This window comes from Cupressus sempervirens, chromosome 3 (genome assembly GCF_028749045.1).
Source record: "Cupressus sempervirens isolate cs-2001-9-10 chromosome 3, ASM2874904v1, whole genome shotgun sequence".
In the NCBI taxonomy this organism is placed as follows: domain Eukaryota; kingdom Viridiplantae; phylum Streptophyta; class Pinopsida; order Cupressales; family Cupressaceae; genus Cupressus; species Cupressus sempervirens.
In genome coordinates this window covers 975,717,766-975,739,011 of record NC_143120.1, presented here as the reverse complement: position 1 = coordinate 975,739,011, position 21,246 = coordinate 975,717,766, and the positions used below count along the sequence as shown (strand labels likewise).

The window sequence follows — 21,246 nt, the reverse complement described above, 5'->3', positions numbered from 1 at the left end:
ATAAATATTTGCTTAGCCTTCAACAAGATCCCAATGACACAAATTGATGAAATCTTTCACATCATCATGTTAAAAAATATCTTTGGGTCTAGTCATGCACAAAGACACTGATACTGGCACAAACTTAGCCACTGACACAATCACAATGACCACTATCATATTCCTAACGGACAAAACCTTGATGAAGAGAGCTTCAGTGGTGAGAATGTTGCCAAAGGGGGGCTCGGCCGTGAGTATTTCAACGACAAGAACTTCAACAAAGTGTGTCTGGATGATGGGAGCCTCGGCAAAGAGTACCTCACTGAAGTAAACCTCGACAAAGAGTAACTCAGCGAAAGGAACCCAGACCATGAATACCTCGGCGAAGGGAGCCTTGGCAAGAAAAGCCTCGACGGAGAGTACCTCGATGGCAAACAAAATTTTAGCTGCAAATAAAACCTCAATGGCACATAGAACCCTGGTTGAAGCCTCAATGATGGATAGAACCTCGATAGCGAGCAACGTCTCAATGGTGACAAACGTAGTTATTGCGACGAATACAGCCACAATGACAAACACACAATGATGACGGAGACAGTGTTGTGAGGTTTTCACACAATCGCCCCAAAATTTTGGGGACCCCCTTTTTTTTGGTTGCCCTAGCATTTTTCAATCTAGAGGTTTCAAATTTGAACATTTTACACCTTGGACGCCTTCGGGCTAGGAGGGATGTAGTTGGATTTCTTTTTTCACCCAATGCTAACTTGATTTTTCGGAGCCTATGATTTTATCCTTAGGCCAAACGAATTTCAAAAAGAGCAACATTTTTTCGATGGTTAGAACAATACTCGGCAGGATAAAATTGCAATTTTTTGTACTTAGACGGATTTTTGGAAATTGGAAATAAATGTATAGACTTGAACATTTTCAAAAATGGAATTTTTTAGATTTAATTGTTTCGGAATTTTTTGGTGAAAGAGAATTTTGTAATAGTGAAATTAAATGGGAAAATCGATTTTGAGTGCTAGAAAAATGGTTTATTTTTGGTAAAAAATTGAAATTGCATTGCAAAATTGAAAATGGACTTAATTGCAAAATTTGCATTAAATTGGTCGAAATATTGCCTAGAAGATTTTTAAATATTGAAAGAAATTGGTAAATTAAAATTGAAAATCGATTTTGGCTTGCTAGAGTTGATTTTAATGATATTTTAATTGCTAAAAGCACTTTTAAATGATAATTTTGGCATCTCCTAGGCTTTCCTAATTTTATTTTGCAATTTTTTATCACAACTAGCAATTAAACGTGCAAATTTCACTATAGGCAAAATTAATTTTGGCTTGGCATTTAAGTTGGGACCATTAATGAGCTACTAATTTAATTTTTTCTCTCCTATAGGTGCAAGTCAGCCAGCTTGGAGGAGTAAAGGGAAAATGGTATAAGAGGGCTCCTCCCTCTCCCATTTCTTCATTCCATCACAGCCTTCTTCTCTTTGGCGATTTTTTTTCCTTGGAGCAGCTTTTTTATGATTGGGGATTTTTCTCAAGGAGAGCAATTTCAGACTTGGCAATTTTTCCTTAAGGCAGATTTTTTGCATTGTTTGGCGTTTTTTTTCTCCTTCCAATTAGGGCTGTGATTTCTGCCCTAGGCAAAATTTGTGGAGTCTAATTTTTCCAGCTTAGGCAAAATTTGTGGAGGTCTGATTTTTCTAGCTTAGGCGAAATTTGTGGAGGTCTGATTTTTTCTGCCCTAGGAAAAATTTGTGGAGGTCTATTTTTTTCTTGCAAGGAGCTGCGATTTCAATTTCAATTGAGCGATTTTATTTGTGAAGAAATACATGATCAAGGATCTGATTTTTGGCACATGCATGGGCGATTTCAAGAGGGCAACATTTTGATTTTCTACTAGGGCATTATTATTTGCAAGTAGGTTGAAATTTCCGAAATCTAATCCGAACTTGAAGAAGGCCTGATTATTGGTAAAAACAAATTCAATTCATTCTAGAGGTAAAGATTGTTAAAGACGGATTCTATTCCTTGTTCTTGTTTGGTTTCGTTTGCTTTATATTCTTCTTGCATTCATCATCCACTACTTCATCATTCCATTTATAGGCTGAACTTTGGAGATTGATAAGTGTAGATTTCATGATAGGACACTTGGCGAGGCAGAAATAAGCTAAACCACCCTAAGTTGAAGTTGGGAGATATAAGTGTAGTCCATCCTAAGGTAACAAAGAAGCAAAAATAAGTGGTAGTCCCACCCCTAGGTTGAAGGTTGGAGATTGATAAGTGTAGTGATAGCACTTGGCGAGGCAAAAATAAGCTAGATTCCATCGATAAAAAAAAGGTTGGAGATTGATAAGTGTAATCCATATCATTTGGAACGAAGGGGCAGAAATAAGTGTTTAAGATGGTAGATGTTAGTGCAAGCAAGAACCTTAAGAGAACGAATACCAAAAGAGACAAAGAAGACATGATGTCTAAGACTACCTTCTTCTCGAAAGTGAAGCGAGTAAGTGATACCAATATCGGTACAGTGAACATGATACAGTTGAAGGACAGATTGAAGGAAGGACAATCCCCTATGGCAAAGAAGATCTACAAGAGTGGAATTGTACATGCGGCGGCTTTCCCTACTACCTTGCCTTGTCCAAAATTGGTAATGGAATGTGCATCCCGATTTGATATTATTTCTAAGTCCATCAATTTTGGTGAAGAGGAGAGAGTGTTGGCCAATATTGGTGGACAAGTAGTCGAAGAAGCATTTAATATTCTTCAGTATAAAGGCATGACAGTGGTAATGATGGACCAAACGGCTAAGTCATTTCAGGATAATCAAGAGGCCTATTTCATTAATCTAAAGCAGAATTGGCTACACGATAGTCATTTCAGGATAATCAAGAGGCCTATTTCATTAATCTAAAACAGAATTGGCTACACGATGGCAAGGAGTTACCAAATCATCAAGGCTCACCGTGTCAGATTTCAAACTAGAGTATGGCGATCTCATTATGCTTCTCAGCCAGATCATAGGCTTAGTTCAAGGTATGCAATTCGAAAACTGGATGTACTTCTTTATTGATGAAATTGAGAAAGGAAAGAGAAAATTTGATTGGGCTAAAATCATAAGCGAGAATTTAGAGTTGCAACTTAGAATAGTGCAAAATCAAAAGCAATTCTATTTGGGGTCACCTCTCTCAAAGCCTTTATCGGATATGCGAAAGAATATGAGAAGACACTACAAGCAGCAAGCAACACGATGAATTCAGCTAAGCTAAGGATGAAGCATATATTTTGCCCTCCCATGAAGGAAGTCAACGACAAGCTAGCCAAGTTCATTGCTTTGGTTAAAAACATGAAGGAAAAGGGTAGAACTATATTAGAAGATCATTTAATGTAAGCCCAAGTGGCAATTTCTCCTCCTTCTTGGGTAAGATAAGTGTCTGATTCTAATTGACTACCATTTTGGTGCCTTCTCATTGGTTGCCACTTTTCCCTTTTTTTCATTGGTCCATTGATGAGGTGGCGTCTTCTCATTGGCCGATGGGGTGGCAACCCTAATAAGGGTTTCTATGATTCAATCTAGATCGTTGGTTTTGCCTCTTAATCTCTACCGTTGGTTGTAATTTTGGCCTCTATATAAGGCCATTTGCTCTCATTTGTAAAGAGTCAGAGAAAATTGTTGCTAAGATAATACCAAAATTGCTCTTTTTCATTGTTGTGACTTGCATGGCGATTAAGAACATTGGGTGTTATTGCATGGTTTCTACTTCCACTAGTTAGATTTCATTTGAAGTTGTTAAAGTAGATTTTATTTCAAGAAGTCGCTAAGTAAGAGTAAGGGTAAATGGATAGTTGCATGGTAATATTAGTGGATGTTTGATAGGGATCTACAACTAGGCCACTAGCATCTTAGCCGCTGGATAGGGAGCCTTGCATGGTAAACTAGTCCTTTTTCCTTGAATCATTGCATCTATGGAGTTAGAGCCGCTGGTAAACTCTCATCAGAGTTGATCCCCGTCCATTTGCTAATCTTTCCATTCATAGGAGTAGGAGTAGAGTAGCAAGTAGTGTGGTAGTTGGAGTTCGTTTTTAGAAAGTTAGAAGAGGAGAAACACCATTGGTAGACACACCCCCATAATCATCACCATCAACATTATCTAGCACTCGTATATTTTACAAACCCATCATCACCATCACATCAAAAGTCCAAATTATCCTTGAATGAACAACATAAAGTTGCCTACGTGATTACCAGCAAATCACATCGATAACTGAGTTAGTATCCACAAGTGTAAGGAACATTGGCGTTATTCTCATATCCCCATGAGTATTAGCTTTTCAAGAGAGGAATTGTGTGTTTGATACTCCGTATCAGATATTCAATTGCTAATATGTTATGTAGTGGTACAAAACTGACATCAACAGATAGCCACAAAGACGTCAACGGACACAACTACGACAACAGATACAAACTCGATGACAAACACAGATTCGATGTCGGTGATCGACACAATGATGTTGACAAACACAACAACGTTAACAGACATGATGATGAACCTAGCAATAGACACAGCAACGGTGACAACGACAAATGCAATGAAGATGACAGACATAATGACGACAACAGTGACAAACATGATGATAGACTCAGCAACTGACACGGCAACGGTGATGACAACAGACATAGTGACGATGACAGACATGGCTATGGTGACAACGGACATAATGATGGACACAGCGACGGTGACGGTGACAAAAATAGACAACTACGGTGACAAACACGGCAATGGGCACGGTGACAGTGACAACAACAAACACAACTATGGTGACAAATACAACCACAGTAACGGACATACAACCATGGCGACAGAGATGACCACGATGATGGACATAACATCAGCGACAAACACACAACCTTGGCAACAAACATGACCTCGGTGACAGACACAACCTCGGGGATGACAAATTGAGCCTCACCAACAAACACAGCTTCTATGATGGACACAACCTCAACAACTGATAGAACTTCCATGAAAGATAGTGCCTCAACGACAGGCACAATCTCGAGCACAACTTGATCCATCCATGTCTTCACAAGATCCATGCAAGCAACATCTTCATTTTTTTATGTTCTCACCATGTTGGTGTAATAGAAAGATTTAGCAAATCCTCCTAGAGCAGCCCTATAATCATGCCTTCATTCTCCTCATGTAATGCATCACCCTTATCGTTGTTATCCATCTTCTCCCACTTGTGCAAATGAGATATTAGTTTTTCTTCACAATGCTTGACAGCATTACTAACCAATCTATATGCTTCTATAGAGGGGATACATTCTAGATTACGAACAACCCATAACACAGATGTGACGAGTTGGGATATTTCATCCATCTTTTCAATGCATGAAATCATAAGACTCTCCATAGAAATTGGAATCTTAGTATCATGATCTTCCTTGATGGTGACCAAGAAGTGGTGAACCATATCATGGACCAAATTTTGCAATTCGAGATCTAAGAGGAGGTTACTTTGACATTTGCACAATTATCCAATATTGTAGATCTCCTACCAAAAGGGTCACTACTGAAGTCATCAAGACTCTGAAAGCTGTCAACTATCAAATGCAATATCTTTATCATGGTGTTATCATCATACAGTGCTTTAGGAGCCGAAATTCTCAAGACCTCACTAAGACATGCTGCAACTGCTAACCTTTTTTCCTTGTCATGATGTCTCAAAAGCCTGGGTTGACTTAAGGCATCCTTAATCGGCAAGAGGATTCTCTGCATAAAACTTGAAGGTAATTGGTTAACCTTACACAAACATACCTCCAATATATATAATGGAAGATCAACACCCTCGCTGAGCTCTTTGTCAATCTTTTGTAGTGCCTTCAACCACCACTCTTCATCGTTGTTCAACGCCATAGTGTGATCCAAATACAAAAATCTCTTAATCATCCCAGTAGGCTGGCAAGATCACCAGCTCTGATACCACTGTAATGTTCCATTCTAGAGTTGACTTATGAAGTCCCGTAAGGAATTTTTTCTCTAACCCTTTGCATGTTGTTTCCTTTGTCACTTTATTTTCCAGCTTTCCAACATCCCATAGTATGCTTTAGGTAGTCGTGTTGTGTGCTTCAGTCTGGTTGTGTGCTCTAGGTAGTATCCTCAATGCTTCAAGTAGCCAATGCTTCAAGTAGTTCTACCTCAATGCTTCGAGTACTTTGTCTTTATGCTTCAAGTAGTCTTCCTCAATGCTTTGGGTAGCTAGTGCTTCAGGTAGTTCTCCCTCAGTACTTCGAGTAGTCTTTCTTTATGCTTCAAGTAGTCTTCCTTAGTGCTTCGGGTAGTCCTTCTCAATGCTTTGGTGGTCCTCCTCAATGCTTCGGGTAGCCAGTGCTTCAAGTGGTTCCCCCTCATTACTTCGGGTAGTCTTTCTTTATGCTTCAGGTAGTCTTCCTCAATGCTTCAGGTAGCCCTTTTTAATGCTTTGATAGTCTTCCTCAATGCTTCGGGTAGCCAATGCTTTAGGTAGTTCTCCCCCAATGCTTTGGGTAGTCTTTCTGTATGCCTCAGGCAGTCTGTACGATTCATATCAGAAACACATTATGGCCGTACGGCCTGAGGGTGATGTGAGGTGTTTGTACAATTGGTTGGAGATGGTCGTACGATATGGAGCAAGATGATTGTACAATATGCAAATGACTGAATGGTTTGTGTGCAACATAGGTAGTTGTATGGTATTGATTGAGGTGTCTGTACGGTTTGAAATGCAACCGTAAGGTGAAGTTTGGGAGTTGTGCAGATGGGTACGGAAGTCACAAAGGGTCCTCGAGGTGATGGGTTGAGCTATACTTCGAGATGCCAAAACAAAGTGAATATATTTTCCAGAAATGTCAATTAATGCCAGTACAAATATTGAAATCCAATCACAGACATATAGATATATGTATTTGCAAACAAAGATGGTGCATAGAATTGCCAAATCCGAGCAAGTAATACAAAGACGGAGTAGGGTGAGGGTTGAATCCCACCAAAACCAGATTAGCGAAGTAGGGAACATCTTTCACCTTTGAAATGGCGAACAATACTGAACTCCAACAGGAATTCGCAATACAAAGAAATAATCCAAATCACATGCCAACAAGTACCTACATGTTGTGCTTAAATACCCTTTGGAGGAACTCTCGAGGGTTTACAAAGATAGCTGACGGCAACACCTACGAAAACAATTAAAAATAAAAATGGGTTTGAGATATGCTAAATCAATCAGAACCACAAATACAAAAATTATTAGCTTGGGCCTCATTAATTAATTAAAGTAACTAATTAAAGGTCCTTTTATTATATTATTTAAATTCTGGGACCAATTAATTAATTAATTTAATTTAATTATTACATTAAAATTTGGAGCTATGACAATTTGAAAGCTAGAACAAGGCTTAGTTTCATAGGATGTGCTTGTGGCCTATTATACATGTTTGAGACTTTTTGATTTGGGTATTCATTTTGATAGACCATGGTTTACACATTTGTGACTATTATTACAATACTATTATATTGATTTATACTGTTGTTATTATCATTTATGTTTTATACTACCATTGTAACTTGTGAACCGGTGATTTATTTGCATATTGTCTTGTTAATAAACAATTATTGACATATTTCTCTCTCTTTCCCTCTCTCTATCCATAATATCTCAATATGCTTTGAAACACACACACATATATATTAAAAATTTGTATAATGTCGTCCCCTACCTATTTTTGTCTCTTTAGGATACATCCAAGAAACGCATCTCCCCGTCCTCATCCCCGAAATACTGCGGAACATGGCAAATATATGCTAAAGATCCAAAGACTTTTAGATGACTGGTCCTAGGTTTGCGACCAGTCCAAGCTTCCTCAAGAGTCTTCCCTTAACAACTTGTGTGGGAGACCAATTAAGAAGATAAACTGCAGTTAATACTACTTCCACCCAGAATTTCTTAGGAACGCTCTTTTGTTTCATCATTGACCTAGCCATTTTAGTTATAGTGTAGTTTCAACATTCAACAACACCCTTTTGCTGAGTGTAAGGTATGGTCAACTAGTGTTTGATGTTGTGTGTATCATAGAAGTTGGAGAAAGCATTAGAACAAAACTCCTCCCCGTTATATGATCTAAGAGTGACTATGAACAGCTAGACTATTTTTCTACTAAGAACTTAAACTTCAAAAATACAATAAACACATCTAATTTCTATCTAAGAAAGTATACCCACGTTTTACAGCTGAAATCATCAACAAAAAACAAGAAATATCTGCCATCGGTAATACAAGATGTATTGATTGGACCACATACATCAGCATGAACAACAACAATACTTTTGAGGCTTGCCATGAGTCACCATACTTGAATGATGTCCAGTGCAACTTCCCAGTCTAACAAGCTCCACAAAGTTGGTGATGCTAAGTTTGAATCTCAAGTAAGCCAAGAAACTAAATCCTCTCAAACAAGCTAAGCAAGATAGCGAACATTCGAGTGATCATCTGTAGATGCCAAAGACTATTGATGGAAGACAATTTAGTTGCAAGGGCATGCATGCATGACTTTTAAAATTTCACCTTTTCTCCTTTTAGCACACAAAATTGGAGAATTTTCACTTTTCTTTTGCTTTCATTTGTAAATTCCCTCTATTGTTTTATGCCTTTGGCGCATGAAATGGGTCATTTTGGAATTTTTATTTTGAACATAAATGTGCGATATTGAGGATTTTTGAAATTTTAACTTTGAATGCTAAGTGCTTAAGATCATTTCTTTTGGAAATTTCAAATTTCCCTTATACCCCCACTTTTGCACTTTTCTTGGTCGTTTCTCATGATTTTCATATTCACTTATGATCAAGGCATCAATTTTCATTTTCATGCACACTTACTCTCCTCGAGCTCAAAATGACATGAGATTCCAATGGGTTTGGTACCTTGTGATTTACTAACTGGGGAGGTCTGCTACTGACTCAGTCTTTGTGCTTCATTTCATAAAATCCTAGAAAGGACACTAAGACAAAAACTGGCCAAGTCTCAATTGCTTAGGTATTTCCAAATTTCAACATGCTGAGCCAAAATGCAAAATTTAGCCAAAAACATTTCAAACGAGGAATGAAAGACAAAAAGAAACTTAAACTAACCCAAAGGCCTAGAAAAAGATTGGGGGTCCCTGTATTCAACAGTGCATGCGCGCAAGGCATGACAATAAGATTCTATGACACTTATCAAAGACACCAAAAGTTCGATAGTAGGGAAATCATCATTTTCATATCACTAAACAAGCTAAAAAACAAATGACCATGGGGTCAATTATGTAGTTCACAAAAGATTTGAAACCTTTCACTGATAAGCAACTTGATGCTCCCACACAAAAGGGAATCACTCAAAGAAATTGAAAATATTTGGTAAACCAAAAAAATTTGCTTTGTTCAATCCTTAAGCTACATATGGTCAATTTAGACTACATTGACAAACTCTCACTCAAATAAGGTGGAAAAAAAAAGGTTTTTTGCAGTATTTAATATTTTATGCCTTATTGGACAGTACAAGACAAAAATTCCCTATTATTAGTTATTTTAATTGGTTACACATATATTTGTCTTGTCAACTTAATAAATTTTTCAAATTCATTGAATCATCCCTTATATTCCTATTATTAAAATACTAATATTCTTATTGTTTAATAATAATGATAAGTATTATATTATAATATTTTACACCAAAAAATTGCTTTGTTCAGACCTCAATCTACAAATGATCATCAATCTAGAACAGATTGACAAAACTTTATAAGACGATGGGTTCGTTCTGAAACTAGAATCAAAGATTAGATATCACAAAGTCAGAAATGAAGGATAAGAAAATAAAAATGGAAATTTACTGTCTAAGCTTTGGCTTCTAACACCACTTATTTAGTCAAATTATTTTTATTACAGAGATTTCTTAACTTTCCCTTTTTTCTGAGTTAAAGATAGGATGGTAAAGTCAAAAACATTTCTGATGAAAAAATATCTTCTTGTAGTCTCAAGAAGTGTTTGAAAGTTAAAAGTTTTTGTTTCCTTCCATATGAGTTTACAAACAGAAAATTATCATATTGACAATTATTTTGCATTTTTTTATTCACTAAGAAAATGGCTTGTGCCAAGAAAATTGAACAAAACTCTTTTCCATTACATATTTCATCATTTTTATAGAATTATCAAGCTGAAATCAATCTTGCCATCATCTGCATCATCATTAAGTTACACTAAACCAAAAATTTCATACTGTAAATCAACCTGTTCCAAATACCATTAACATAAAGAAAAACGGGTACCAAAATTAAAGTATAATTGTAAGAAAAAAAGCAGAAAAAAGTAACCTGGTGCCCGGGAGTGTCAAGGAGAGTTATTTTATTCCCTTTTGTCTCGAACACCATAGCTGTTGATGTGATTGAGATACCTATAATCAAATTCAAACAAGTATAGTCAGAGTTTGAAATGGTTGTATTTATCTTTGTGTAAATCCTCCAACCAAGATTGACTCTAAATGTGAACTGATCTCTTAGCTACAAAAATGCATCCATCACACAAGCCAATATAATTCTAACATGATTTAAAAACATGTGTTCATAATCAACAATCCAAAAAGGATTTATAGCTAGTAAAATTCTACCTCTCTGCTTTTCTAGCTCCATCCAATCTGATTTGGCATGCCGTGCAGCTCTTCGAGCCTTGACAGCACCCGCTTCATGAATAGCTCCACCATAAAGAAGTAACTTTTCTGTCTAATTTTAGAAACTTTGAGAAGTTAGAAATGTTACTAAGTCATTCATAGATATTTGTATCCTTTTGCAAAACAATAAAAATGAGTTCCAAATGCATATTACACTCAGCGCAACATTCAGACAATAAATTGCCAAGATAACTCCTATAATTTTAGTCATTCCATAAAATATCTATTTACAAACTTGCAAAGAAGGCCACTGTAACTAAATAACCTTGCATTTAAAAGCAAAGGGTTGAGACTGAAAATTTGCAGTCCCTCTTCCAGGCTTGGACTCAAATGCAAGGAAAAAGCTAAGAAAATAGAAATTTCCGAAATTAACTATTCCAAAATCATATTTTTGCCATTGGAGAGTCTTACAAAAAGTCACCTGACTCTGCAAAAACATATGGACATACCAATCAATTTGGGTGGACTCATGAGTCAAGACTGTTTAATATGGCTCATAACTCGAACAGTTTCTGCAAATCTGCTAGTCTCAACTGTATGATTCAAATAAAATGATGAAAACAAAGAAAAACAATCAAAAGACAACACAGAAAGGTCATCAAATAGCCTAACTACTCTATAGCCTCAAGAGTATAGAGCATACATCCATGGAAGGATATCAGATCTGAATTAATGAGTATACCCTTGTTTCAGAGACCATATGTGCATTTATGATAAACAAAATCTGATGAAAGAAAACTAACGATAATTGGTATTTTATTCTTCATATAAATTTGCAACTTTGAACCAAACAGTCCACTTATCAAGTTGCCAAACTTGCTCAAGGGGTTTGAAATCAAACAAGTCTTGAAAAAACATACTTTCAGTGAGATGAAATTTTAAATGCAATTTGACCCCATAGTAAAAGTTCTAACAAAGTTGTAATATCCTGCCCCTCAAAGAATATTTACTTTTCTATTTTTCGCTCATCTTTGATTTGAGTTATGTTTTGTTTTTTTATTTGCAAAGTTCGATAGAACAATATAATGCAGAAAAATAGAAGCTATTGCAAAAATTATTTCAACTCAAAAACTGGACATTAAATAGGAAATACTAAGTTACCAGTTCAAGTTCAATTCAAAGTTCAAGATCGATTCAAAGTTCAAGTTCGAAGCACCAGTTCGCCGGTACAGCAAAATTTTGGAAAGGGGTTTGGGTTTGTTCTTACAAAAACATGTAAAAATTATATAAAATTATATATATTTACATATTTATGAAGCCTAGAAGCATAAGTTAAAATTAGAATGTCACATGGTATCATAAAATCATATGATTGAAACAACAAAAACACCATAAACTTTAAACTTGTAATCAAAGCATCATGAATGGCGATCATACCATCATATATTTCAAGTTCAATACCAATGGTCCAAAACATTAAAATTAAATCACGATTCAAAACAGCAGGTGCAAGTATCATTGTTTCAAGTAAAACTAATGAATTAAAAATTTACTAATATTCATCTTTTGTTCTTCAGCATCATCATCATCATCTTCTTCTTCTTGTTCTTCTTCTCCTCCTTGTTCTTCAACATTAGTTGACTTAGCAACAAAGCTAAGTCCAATAGGATCAGCAGCAGCAATAATAATATTGGCGTCAAAATCTTCAATTGAAAGTCAAGAAGTGGAAGCATCCAAATCTGCCAGCTCTTCATTTACATCCCAGCTCTTCATCTCCCCTTCTTTGTATTCTTTAGTCTAGTGTGAGAGGAGACGCAAGTTGTAATGCACAAATACCAAGTTCTCCGCTCTTTTTTATTGTAACGTATTGCGCTTCACTAAGTGGATGAAAGAATATTGGCTCCAATTTCTTTCCAATGCAGACGAACTAGCAACCTATGAAGACATGACAAAGTAAACAATTTATATAAAATTTAAATTATTAATCTTGAATCTTATAATTTCTAGCAATTTATGAAGACAAAGTAAATTAATAGTAATTATTTTTTTAATTAAACAAACTTGTGATATAACTTCGATTGCAAGGGGCTGCGACATTTGGAATCTTTAGCCATGGAGTTACCACCAACTATGAGCATCCTTCTTAAACCAATGACAAAGAGCATCACTTAGAGATTTTACATCCACAAATTGTATGAATTCATCCGTAATCAAATCTTGCATATCATCATCAGGAAAGAGTCTTTCAAATGTTGTCTTGTATCCATCAGACACTTCTAAATCTCTATAGGGTGGTAGCCTTCTTGGTAGATCAGTATATTGAGTGCTCTATTATTTGGGCGCCAATGCATAGGCACGCAAATGTAGAGGAGTGGTCATTTTGTTCCATCGTTCTACAACAACTGCTTGCAATTGAAGAAGGTCCCTTGAGGATCTTGCTCTTTTTCATTTACAATTTGCTTGATCTTCACAAGCATTGTGTCTATGCCATCGTAGATCTCTCCAAGGAAAGGTCTATTCATGTCAGCGTACCTAAGCATTATCGTAATGGGCTCGGAAAGCTTAATGAGATATTCCATTAGTTCCCATCATAAGTCATCCAATATTCTACGCTTTATTTTGGACACCATCTCGCGGTTGCTTTGCCTCCATATAGCCCATTTTTTGTTGATTACCATATTGGAAAGTGCCTCTTTCACTTGCATAAGTTGCCTCAAGACAATTGATTTTGATGCAAAGTCAGCAACTTGTAACATAAAATAGAGCAAAAAAAGTACAACTATTAGATTCATACTTCAAAAAAGAATACATATTACACAATCAAAAAATTAGAATACTAACTTGAGTTCAAGTTCACTTACCTTCAATAAATCCAAACATGAAAACATTTTGAATATTCCTCGAGTCATGTGCTGGTTTGTGATGAACATTTGGATGTCCTCAACTTCTGCATACACCTCCTTGATCCACTCAATACTCTTCCCAAACTTTTGTAGCATAAGATTTGAGTGAATGAACCGCACAAGGTGTATTTTTTATCCAAGACATTTCTTGACCCTTCTTCCAGGGTATCCACACAAATGGCCTACCATACAAAAATATGAACTATTCCTTTCTACATCACAACCCCAACATTTCCAACTAAAAGCGCCACCTCGTAGAAGAGGATGTGCAATATCCACATACTTCCACAAAGGAGAATCAGAATTGGGTTCTATTCTTTGTTGGGTATTGTCTACTAAGGAAGAGGTAGAACCCATTGTAGTTCCCTTTCCTATGGCAAGAAATTGTATGCATATTGAGATTGAGATTTTATGGAAAACAATGGCTAAATCTTATTGGAAATGAAAGATAAATGAAAAAAATAAAAAGCTTAAACAAAACAAAAAGAAAATGGAACAAAGACTTACCTCTTCCGCTTATTGTAAGCTTGCAAAGGTGTAGGAACAAGGCACAAGAACTTCAAGATAGCTCACAAACCGAACTTCCAACTCCTTGCACAACCAAACTCTTGCTCAACCACCTATTTGCTCTTGCTCAAGACAAAATAACCTACTTGCATGCCACAAATGAGAGTTAGAAACCAACAAAAGCCTTGCAATTACACTTTTTAGGCTCAAGGATGTGAAAATGTTATAAAATTTGCAACAAAAAAATACACTTTTTGGCTGTCTGCAAGGCCCAATTCAACCAAGTTCGACTTTGGTTCGATGTGGGCAAGCCAAATTTGCTTGGGTTTGAACATTAGAGACACAAGTTCAAATTGAAGGCCCAAATTTCAAAGCCTGACTGGACCATTGGGCGAACTATACCAAAACCAGGTACCAGTTCAAACTTAGGCCTGGTCTGAGGGGAGTTTAGGTGAACCAGGGTAACTAAGAGGAAATATACAACTGAAAATTCTTGATTTTTGCATCAGCTTAGACACTCAATATTTTCACAAAATATTGACAACCCAGTTCATAAAATATCCCCTATTATCCAAATCAAGAATACCCAAAAAAAAATTAAAGTTAGAATTCATGAACTTACAGGCAAGATATGCCTTGAAACCCTCTCCCATACATGATTACCTGAACAAAGTATAAAGTTTCTAGCAAGCATACAACAAAAAGAATATCATCAAACCATATCCAATATATGACACCAATTAAATCATCAAATCCTAGGAATTTTTTGTAGATTATGACTTCCAATCTGCACACTAATGATTCTCATGTGGCAATGAAGAGGGCACAAGCAGAAATGAAGAAATCTAATAATGCTTATCTTCAATAACTTTTGATCTGCTCTAAGTAAACTCTAGAAATTTTGATAAAACAACTTCAATCAAGCACAATGCGATTTCTAAGATAAAGCCACTTGTTATCACCTAAATATGCACCCTTTGTTGGATCCTATTCAACCACTTAGTGAAACATTGGAAGATCTCTCAAAGTGGGGGCCTTGAAAAGAAGCAGAGATCAACCTCCGAAGAAGGTCGGCTTCCTCTTGGTTCTCACCTTAACTAGTCTAAACTAAGCTTTTCAAAAGGAGGATAACATGTAAATGGAATCTAATCCTAAGGCGACGCACCAAACTTAACAGGACCATGAAACTCATAAATCCAAACACTTATTTGCAATAAGTTAGACTTACACCACCTAATTCTATGTATATTTGCATAAGTATTTCATAAAGAGTCTCTAATGCTATGCTTTTAGGAGGAAGAAATCTTCACAGCTAAAATAACTTGCACACTTGACATGGATTATAACCTACAAGAAATACTTTTTTGCAAAAGGTGCTTAACATGAGAGAAAATTATAAGGAAAACAAACAAGACTTCGCTAGTAATTTGATCAGTCAATTAGATGCACACAATGAAACAGAAAAGGAAAAAAGAAAAACACTTCCATTACTGATTTCCAAGGTTGTCACCGAATATTTGAGTTTAAAAATGAGTTACAAAAGTGCAAAAACTTTCCAATTTTGCCAACTCGGGGAGATGACCAACCAACAAGGGCAATAAGCGCGGCAAAGCCAACAACCAAGTATGCTCGGTCAACACTGAGACTGACACTCGATCAATACTAAGAACAACTCGATCAACACAAACCAAGTTAAGTCGGTTAACAAAGGAATCGAGTGAGCCTAGAGAACTCGGTCAGAGTAAGGACCGAGATAGCTCAGTTAACATAGTGACCGAGTGAACTCATTCAACACTGCTCGGTGGAAGAGACTCGATTAGCACAGGAACAAGTCAATGACCGAGCTAGGATAAAGGACTCAGTTTACATAGGGACCGAGCTAGATGACAACCAACAGTCTGGTTTATCCACCATTAAAGCACAAAGGCAATAACAAAGACTTGTAACTCTGTTTTGCACAACTATTAAAATACACAGCGGAATAGATATGAAAGAAGACAACAACAATGCAATACAAAAGATGGACAAACTTGCTTGCTTTCTTCTTTCTATTAAACTGAATCAAAGCATTACAAATCTGGAACCTAAACTACAAACCCAAAAAACTTAAACAACTTACTACTACTTCTGAGGATGAAACTAAGCTTGCAGCTATAAAGGGCTGCATATAATAAGCCTGGAGCAATCATTGCTTCAACGGAACAATCATTCACTTACAAAAGACAGAGAGAGAGAGAGAGAGAGAGAGAGAGAGAGAGAGATCCAACGTGCTGCTACACACTCTAATATTCCTCTGCTGCTGCTGGTCTGCAACTTTTTCTTCTGCTTTCTTCTGCCTGCTCTGTCTCACACTGAATTGGAAGACATCCCATCCTTTTTGTCTTCACACAAAAAATTTTCCTCTCATTTCAAAATTTGAACTCACTTACTGAGTTAAATGCTTCTAGATGTTGGCTCTTGCCAGGTAGGTGAGCACAGGGCTCCAGGGACAATAAAATTATATTAAAATTTCAACAAAAAGATGTCAAAACTCTCAAAGGACCCCAAAAAGTCACCAAGTCCAAATGCATAATAAGAACCCCCATACAAAATGAGCCCACAAATTGATGATATCCACTTCTCTCCAAAAGCCACCAAAAAAGAAACTGAAAACTGTAGGAAGTCGGATGCCTCAAAAAGCCTATAATATAGCAACTAAATCTTCCTCAAAAGAACTCCAATATGTTGAAAAAGTTCAAATTGACCAAGTCTGTCATGAAGGCATGCAAAACCACCTCCTAGATAATCTCAAATCTTCCAAAAATGCAAATAAAGGCTTCTAAATGCTCTCCACATGTCTGCAAACTGAATCCAACCCCCCTAAATACTTGGTCTTCCTCATAAAAACTCAATAACAACCCCTTGACTCAAAAGAGCATATGTTTCTACAAATATGCATTACTAGTTAATATTCATTAAGTGATTTATAATGCATCACCTAATGAACATTAATTACATTTTTAAGTGCAATCATAAAGAACAGAAATAATATGTTTTAAGATAATTAATATTTATAAGTAATATAAATCTATTACTTTATAGATATCAGCCTTAAAGTATACTTAATAAGTAATAAATCTATGTTTACTAAAATATTAATCACCCTTAATATTTGGCAGCACCTTTGTATACTACTTGAAAGAAAAGAAAAATGAAAATTGTAGGCATAAAAGCCTTCCTTAGATGCCTCTTTTAGTGTGTTACAACCCCTAGACTAAAACCGTGGCTCTCATGTTCACATTCATTCTATATTTGATGCACTTTCTGCTCTATCACACCGCCATTGTTGAGGGCTTTCTTGTAGACTTTTATGCAGATTCATCACAGGCTTTGTTCACTGAAAACAGTATGTTTCTTTCTATTCTTTGTCACCGAGCTCCATTTGCTCAGAGGAAAAATGATAAATAACCTAGTTTTTATGCTTTTGTATACTCCATTCAAGAAATGCTTAGAAGCTTTGATATAACAAAGTAAACTAAAACCCCATTTGCTTTTGCATTGATTGGTTCAAAGACTGAGGATTTGTTGTCGTGAGGATTTCTATGTCTACATATTGTGAGGGTTTTATCTCCATGTTAAACACGGCCTGTAGTTACAACTCCACCTTAGGGTTTTGAAGCTTTGTTTGACATTTAATGTGAAATCTGCTTGCATATGTACCTTTGAGGGTTTTCACATAAACAGGGTCTATAAATACTTGTTACAAATACTTGAAAACATAGCCAAATGGCCATCTTGTAGCTGCATCCTTTGCATTCTCCAGCTTGAAACTTCAATGCTACTTAAAGATTCATGAAACCAGCACTCCCTAATTGCAGAAAAATGAAAAACAGTTTACTTTTGTGCTTTCTCCTATTTATATTCTAGTTTATCATGTACTTGTTCACTGCAGGGATTGATCTCCATAAATATGACCAAAATGTTGAAGAATGGTTCATATATCTTTGTATTCTCCATGTAGGTCATTGGTATGGCTACATGAATACATTCTTTTGTAAGTCACAACCTTTATTACTGTTTTCTTAGCCTCAACGTTATGATGAATGACTCTAGACATATGACTGTTATTAATCTTAAACACCAATATTATTGTCCTTTTGATCTTTTATGCATTACCTTCTTGTTATTTACTGTCATTATCCGATCACCATCCTCAGCTTGATACATCTACTCTTTATTTAGGGTTGTCATTTATATCTACCATAGGTCCATGCTATGATGCATTTATACTTTCCAAGTATTGATAGGGCCTTTGATGAAAATCAATAAATGAACCTAAAGAATGACCAAGAAGAACATTTGGAATAAACACTATGCTTTCCCAGCAACACTGTACTGTCCTTTGTATTTGTTCATGGTGACTTAATTTCATGCTGCTCTGTTTTGAAATTGGGTCATGGCTCTTTGAACGCATGGCAATGATCATTCCCTACTCTTAATAGAAGATCTTTGACTATTTATATGTCATTGTTCCTGTTCTCTCATGCTACCGTTACGTTGCTTGTTACTGATTTTGCATTGATATTTTGCCGTCATATGTTTGTATCCCTGCCTTTCAAGAATATTCCCCTCCGCCTTAGAATAGTGGCCCTTTTCCATGATCTCCATAACATGTGCCTTTATAATAGTTAATGAAGTCGAAAACAATGGAATCTCTCATTCATATTTTGGGGTCTTAGAATCATATTAACAACATACACATGGATAACAAAACAACCTACAAGTAAATTCAAGGAGCACTATCTTCTCGATTTTTAACCTCTTATCATTGCCCTGGCATTGATTATCACTATTATATCTGCATCTCTATTCTTATTGCAACAGAATTGATTATCATCATGACCAGTTCAGTCTTTCCTCACTCTCTGTCCCTCTGACCTGTACTTTTATCTTGTTTGTTCAGTTGATGTTGCTGTCCCATTTTTTTAAACCTGATGATTCATGACATTTGCTGGTATGACATGAACGTTCCTGCTCTTAAGATAATGAAGATGACTGTTTTCGTCGCGGCTGTCTCTTAAATAAATTACGTGCTGTATGCTATTCGTAGCAGCCCTTATTGTTGATAACAACTCAATATTTTCTAACCTGGAGGTCTTATCCTGCATTTGTTCCTCCTCAACTGTCATGAAATCCTATGACTATTACAAACATACTCTGACTTAATACTATCCTACTCATGATCATGTCTTCCGCTGTCTTTCCCTTTGACTGATATAATTGCTTTCAAGTTGAGATCATTTGGAGTCATCAATCTACTGACATTTTTCACCGAGCTATTGTCTCATGCCTCATTTTGCACCTTGAATAGGCAGTGTTGTTTAACTCCATTTCTTAAGGCTTTGCTGTCTTTTGTGCCTTGGCTGAAAGATCTCTGCCACTCGTAACATTATGCTGTACTTTGGACGGTACAAAAACCTTATGTCTTTGTTATGCTTCATTGGATCACTGTCCAAACAATTTAAGTGTACGACTGATTTTAACAGAGTATACTGGTGTTGCATGTCTTGATTCTATAGGACATTGTTCCGTGCATCTTAATAAGATTTTTCCGCCATTGAAGATCGCAATATCTTTGTGTCCATGATCTAGATATTGCTCAGATCTGGCATTGAATAGCATTGTCATTGCATCATACTTTCCTTAGATTGTTGTACATGCATTATTCATTATAATTTATATAATGCACACCTTGAATAAGCAATGTTGTTTAACTCCATTTCTTAAGGCTTTGTTGTCTTGTGTGCCTTGGCTGAAAGATCTCTGCCAATCATGACATTATGCTGTAATTTGGACAGTATAAAAACCTTCTGTCTTTGTTATGCTTCATTGGATCGCTGTCCAAACATTTGAAGTGTATGACTGATTTTAACAGAATATAGCAGTATTGCATGTCATGATTCTATAGGACATTGTTGTCCATGCATCTTCATAAGATTTTGCCGCCATTAAAGATCGCAACATCTTTGTATCCATGATCTAGACATTTCTCAGATCCGACATTAAATAGCATTGTCATTGCATCATACTTTCCTTACATTGTTGTACATGCATTATTCATTATATAGATGTTTCCATTCTTATATCATTGTCTCTGATTGAAATAGCATGTTACAATGTGTTTTAGCCTTTAATTCATGGCACTGTAATTTGACCTGCACACTTGATACTGGGCATTATTCTGTCCTTATGCTCTTTGTGCCCCTTTTGCTTGGCACCTCATTGCTATTTAGACTTGTAACCATTACTGCATTGAGCAGCTTTGTATCATTGTTTCATCATTATTCAGTAGTGTTCCTTATGTTGCCTTGTCTTTGGCACCCCAGTTTTAAAAAAATTTAAATCAAGCCTGAGAAAGGATCTGCCCAATTCTCCCCATATTTATATCAGTTTTTGCTAATAACCACTTTGTATGTTCACATTTTATAACAGAAGCATTGGGAAGAGATGTTGGAATTGAACCCCAAATCTGAAAGTTCAAGGTTCAAAGTTCAAGTTCACTGATTCAGGTTCGAGGTTCAAGAGTTCAGCAATTCAAAAACTCAGCTGGTCCAACAATTCAAAATTGTTCTTCAAACTTTCAGGTCAGCAAGTTATCATATTGAACTTGAACCTCGAACCACATAGTTCAAGTTCACTTGTTCGGAAGTGTAGATCCAAGTTCAGCTTCAAAATCCAAATGTGACTCAAGATCCCTGAACCATGAATGTAGTTCAGAATCATCATAGTTCAAAAGTTCAGATTCACAGGTTCAAGTTCACAAGTTCAGAATGTGCAGGTTCAGGTTCGCAGGTTCAAATTGTTCAATTTTAACAGCAGCAACCTGTAACAACAGATTTTCTAAAAAATAAAAAATGGGTCTCAATGCGGGGGGCATAACTTTTAGCTCCACCATTGAATCTTTCTGATTTTTGGATATGTTGTCCAAAATCAAATTTTCTAAATAATCAACGGTACGATTTTCAAAATATGCTCGGATTCAAAAGTTATAACCGTCTATGTGCAGGTCAATCAAATAGACCAGCAACCTCTTATTTTGACAGAAGATATGTTGGAAATGACAACTCCATTTCAATGGGAATGAAATTATTGAGAACACAATAAGTTATTTGCCTATGGTGTATAAGAGT

The 21,246-nt window shown here is 36.2% G+C and overlaps 1 protein-coding gene across 1 annotated transcript in view; it reads right to left on the bottom strand.

The window, feature by feature from the left end:
• Positions 1 to 21,246, bottom strand: part of LOC149570011 (uncharacterized) — a 222,596-nt gene that overhangs the window by 163,218 nt on the left and 38,132 nt on the right. The window contains exons 2-3 of the mRNA XM_089822673.1: positions 10,668 to 10,779; positions 10,375 to 10,454 (exon numbers count right to left, since the gene is read on the bottom strand). Coding sequence (XP_089678799.1) covers positions 10,375 to 10,454; positions 10,668 to 10,779 — 192 coding nt within the window. The remainder of the gene's footprint in view (positions 1 to 10,374; positions 10,455 to 10,667; positions 10,780 to 21,246) is intronic.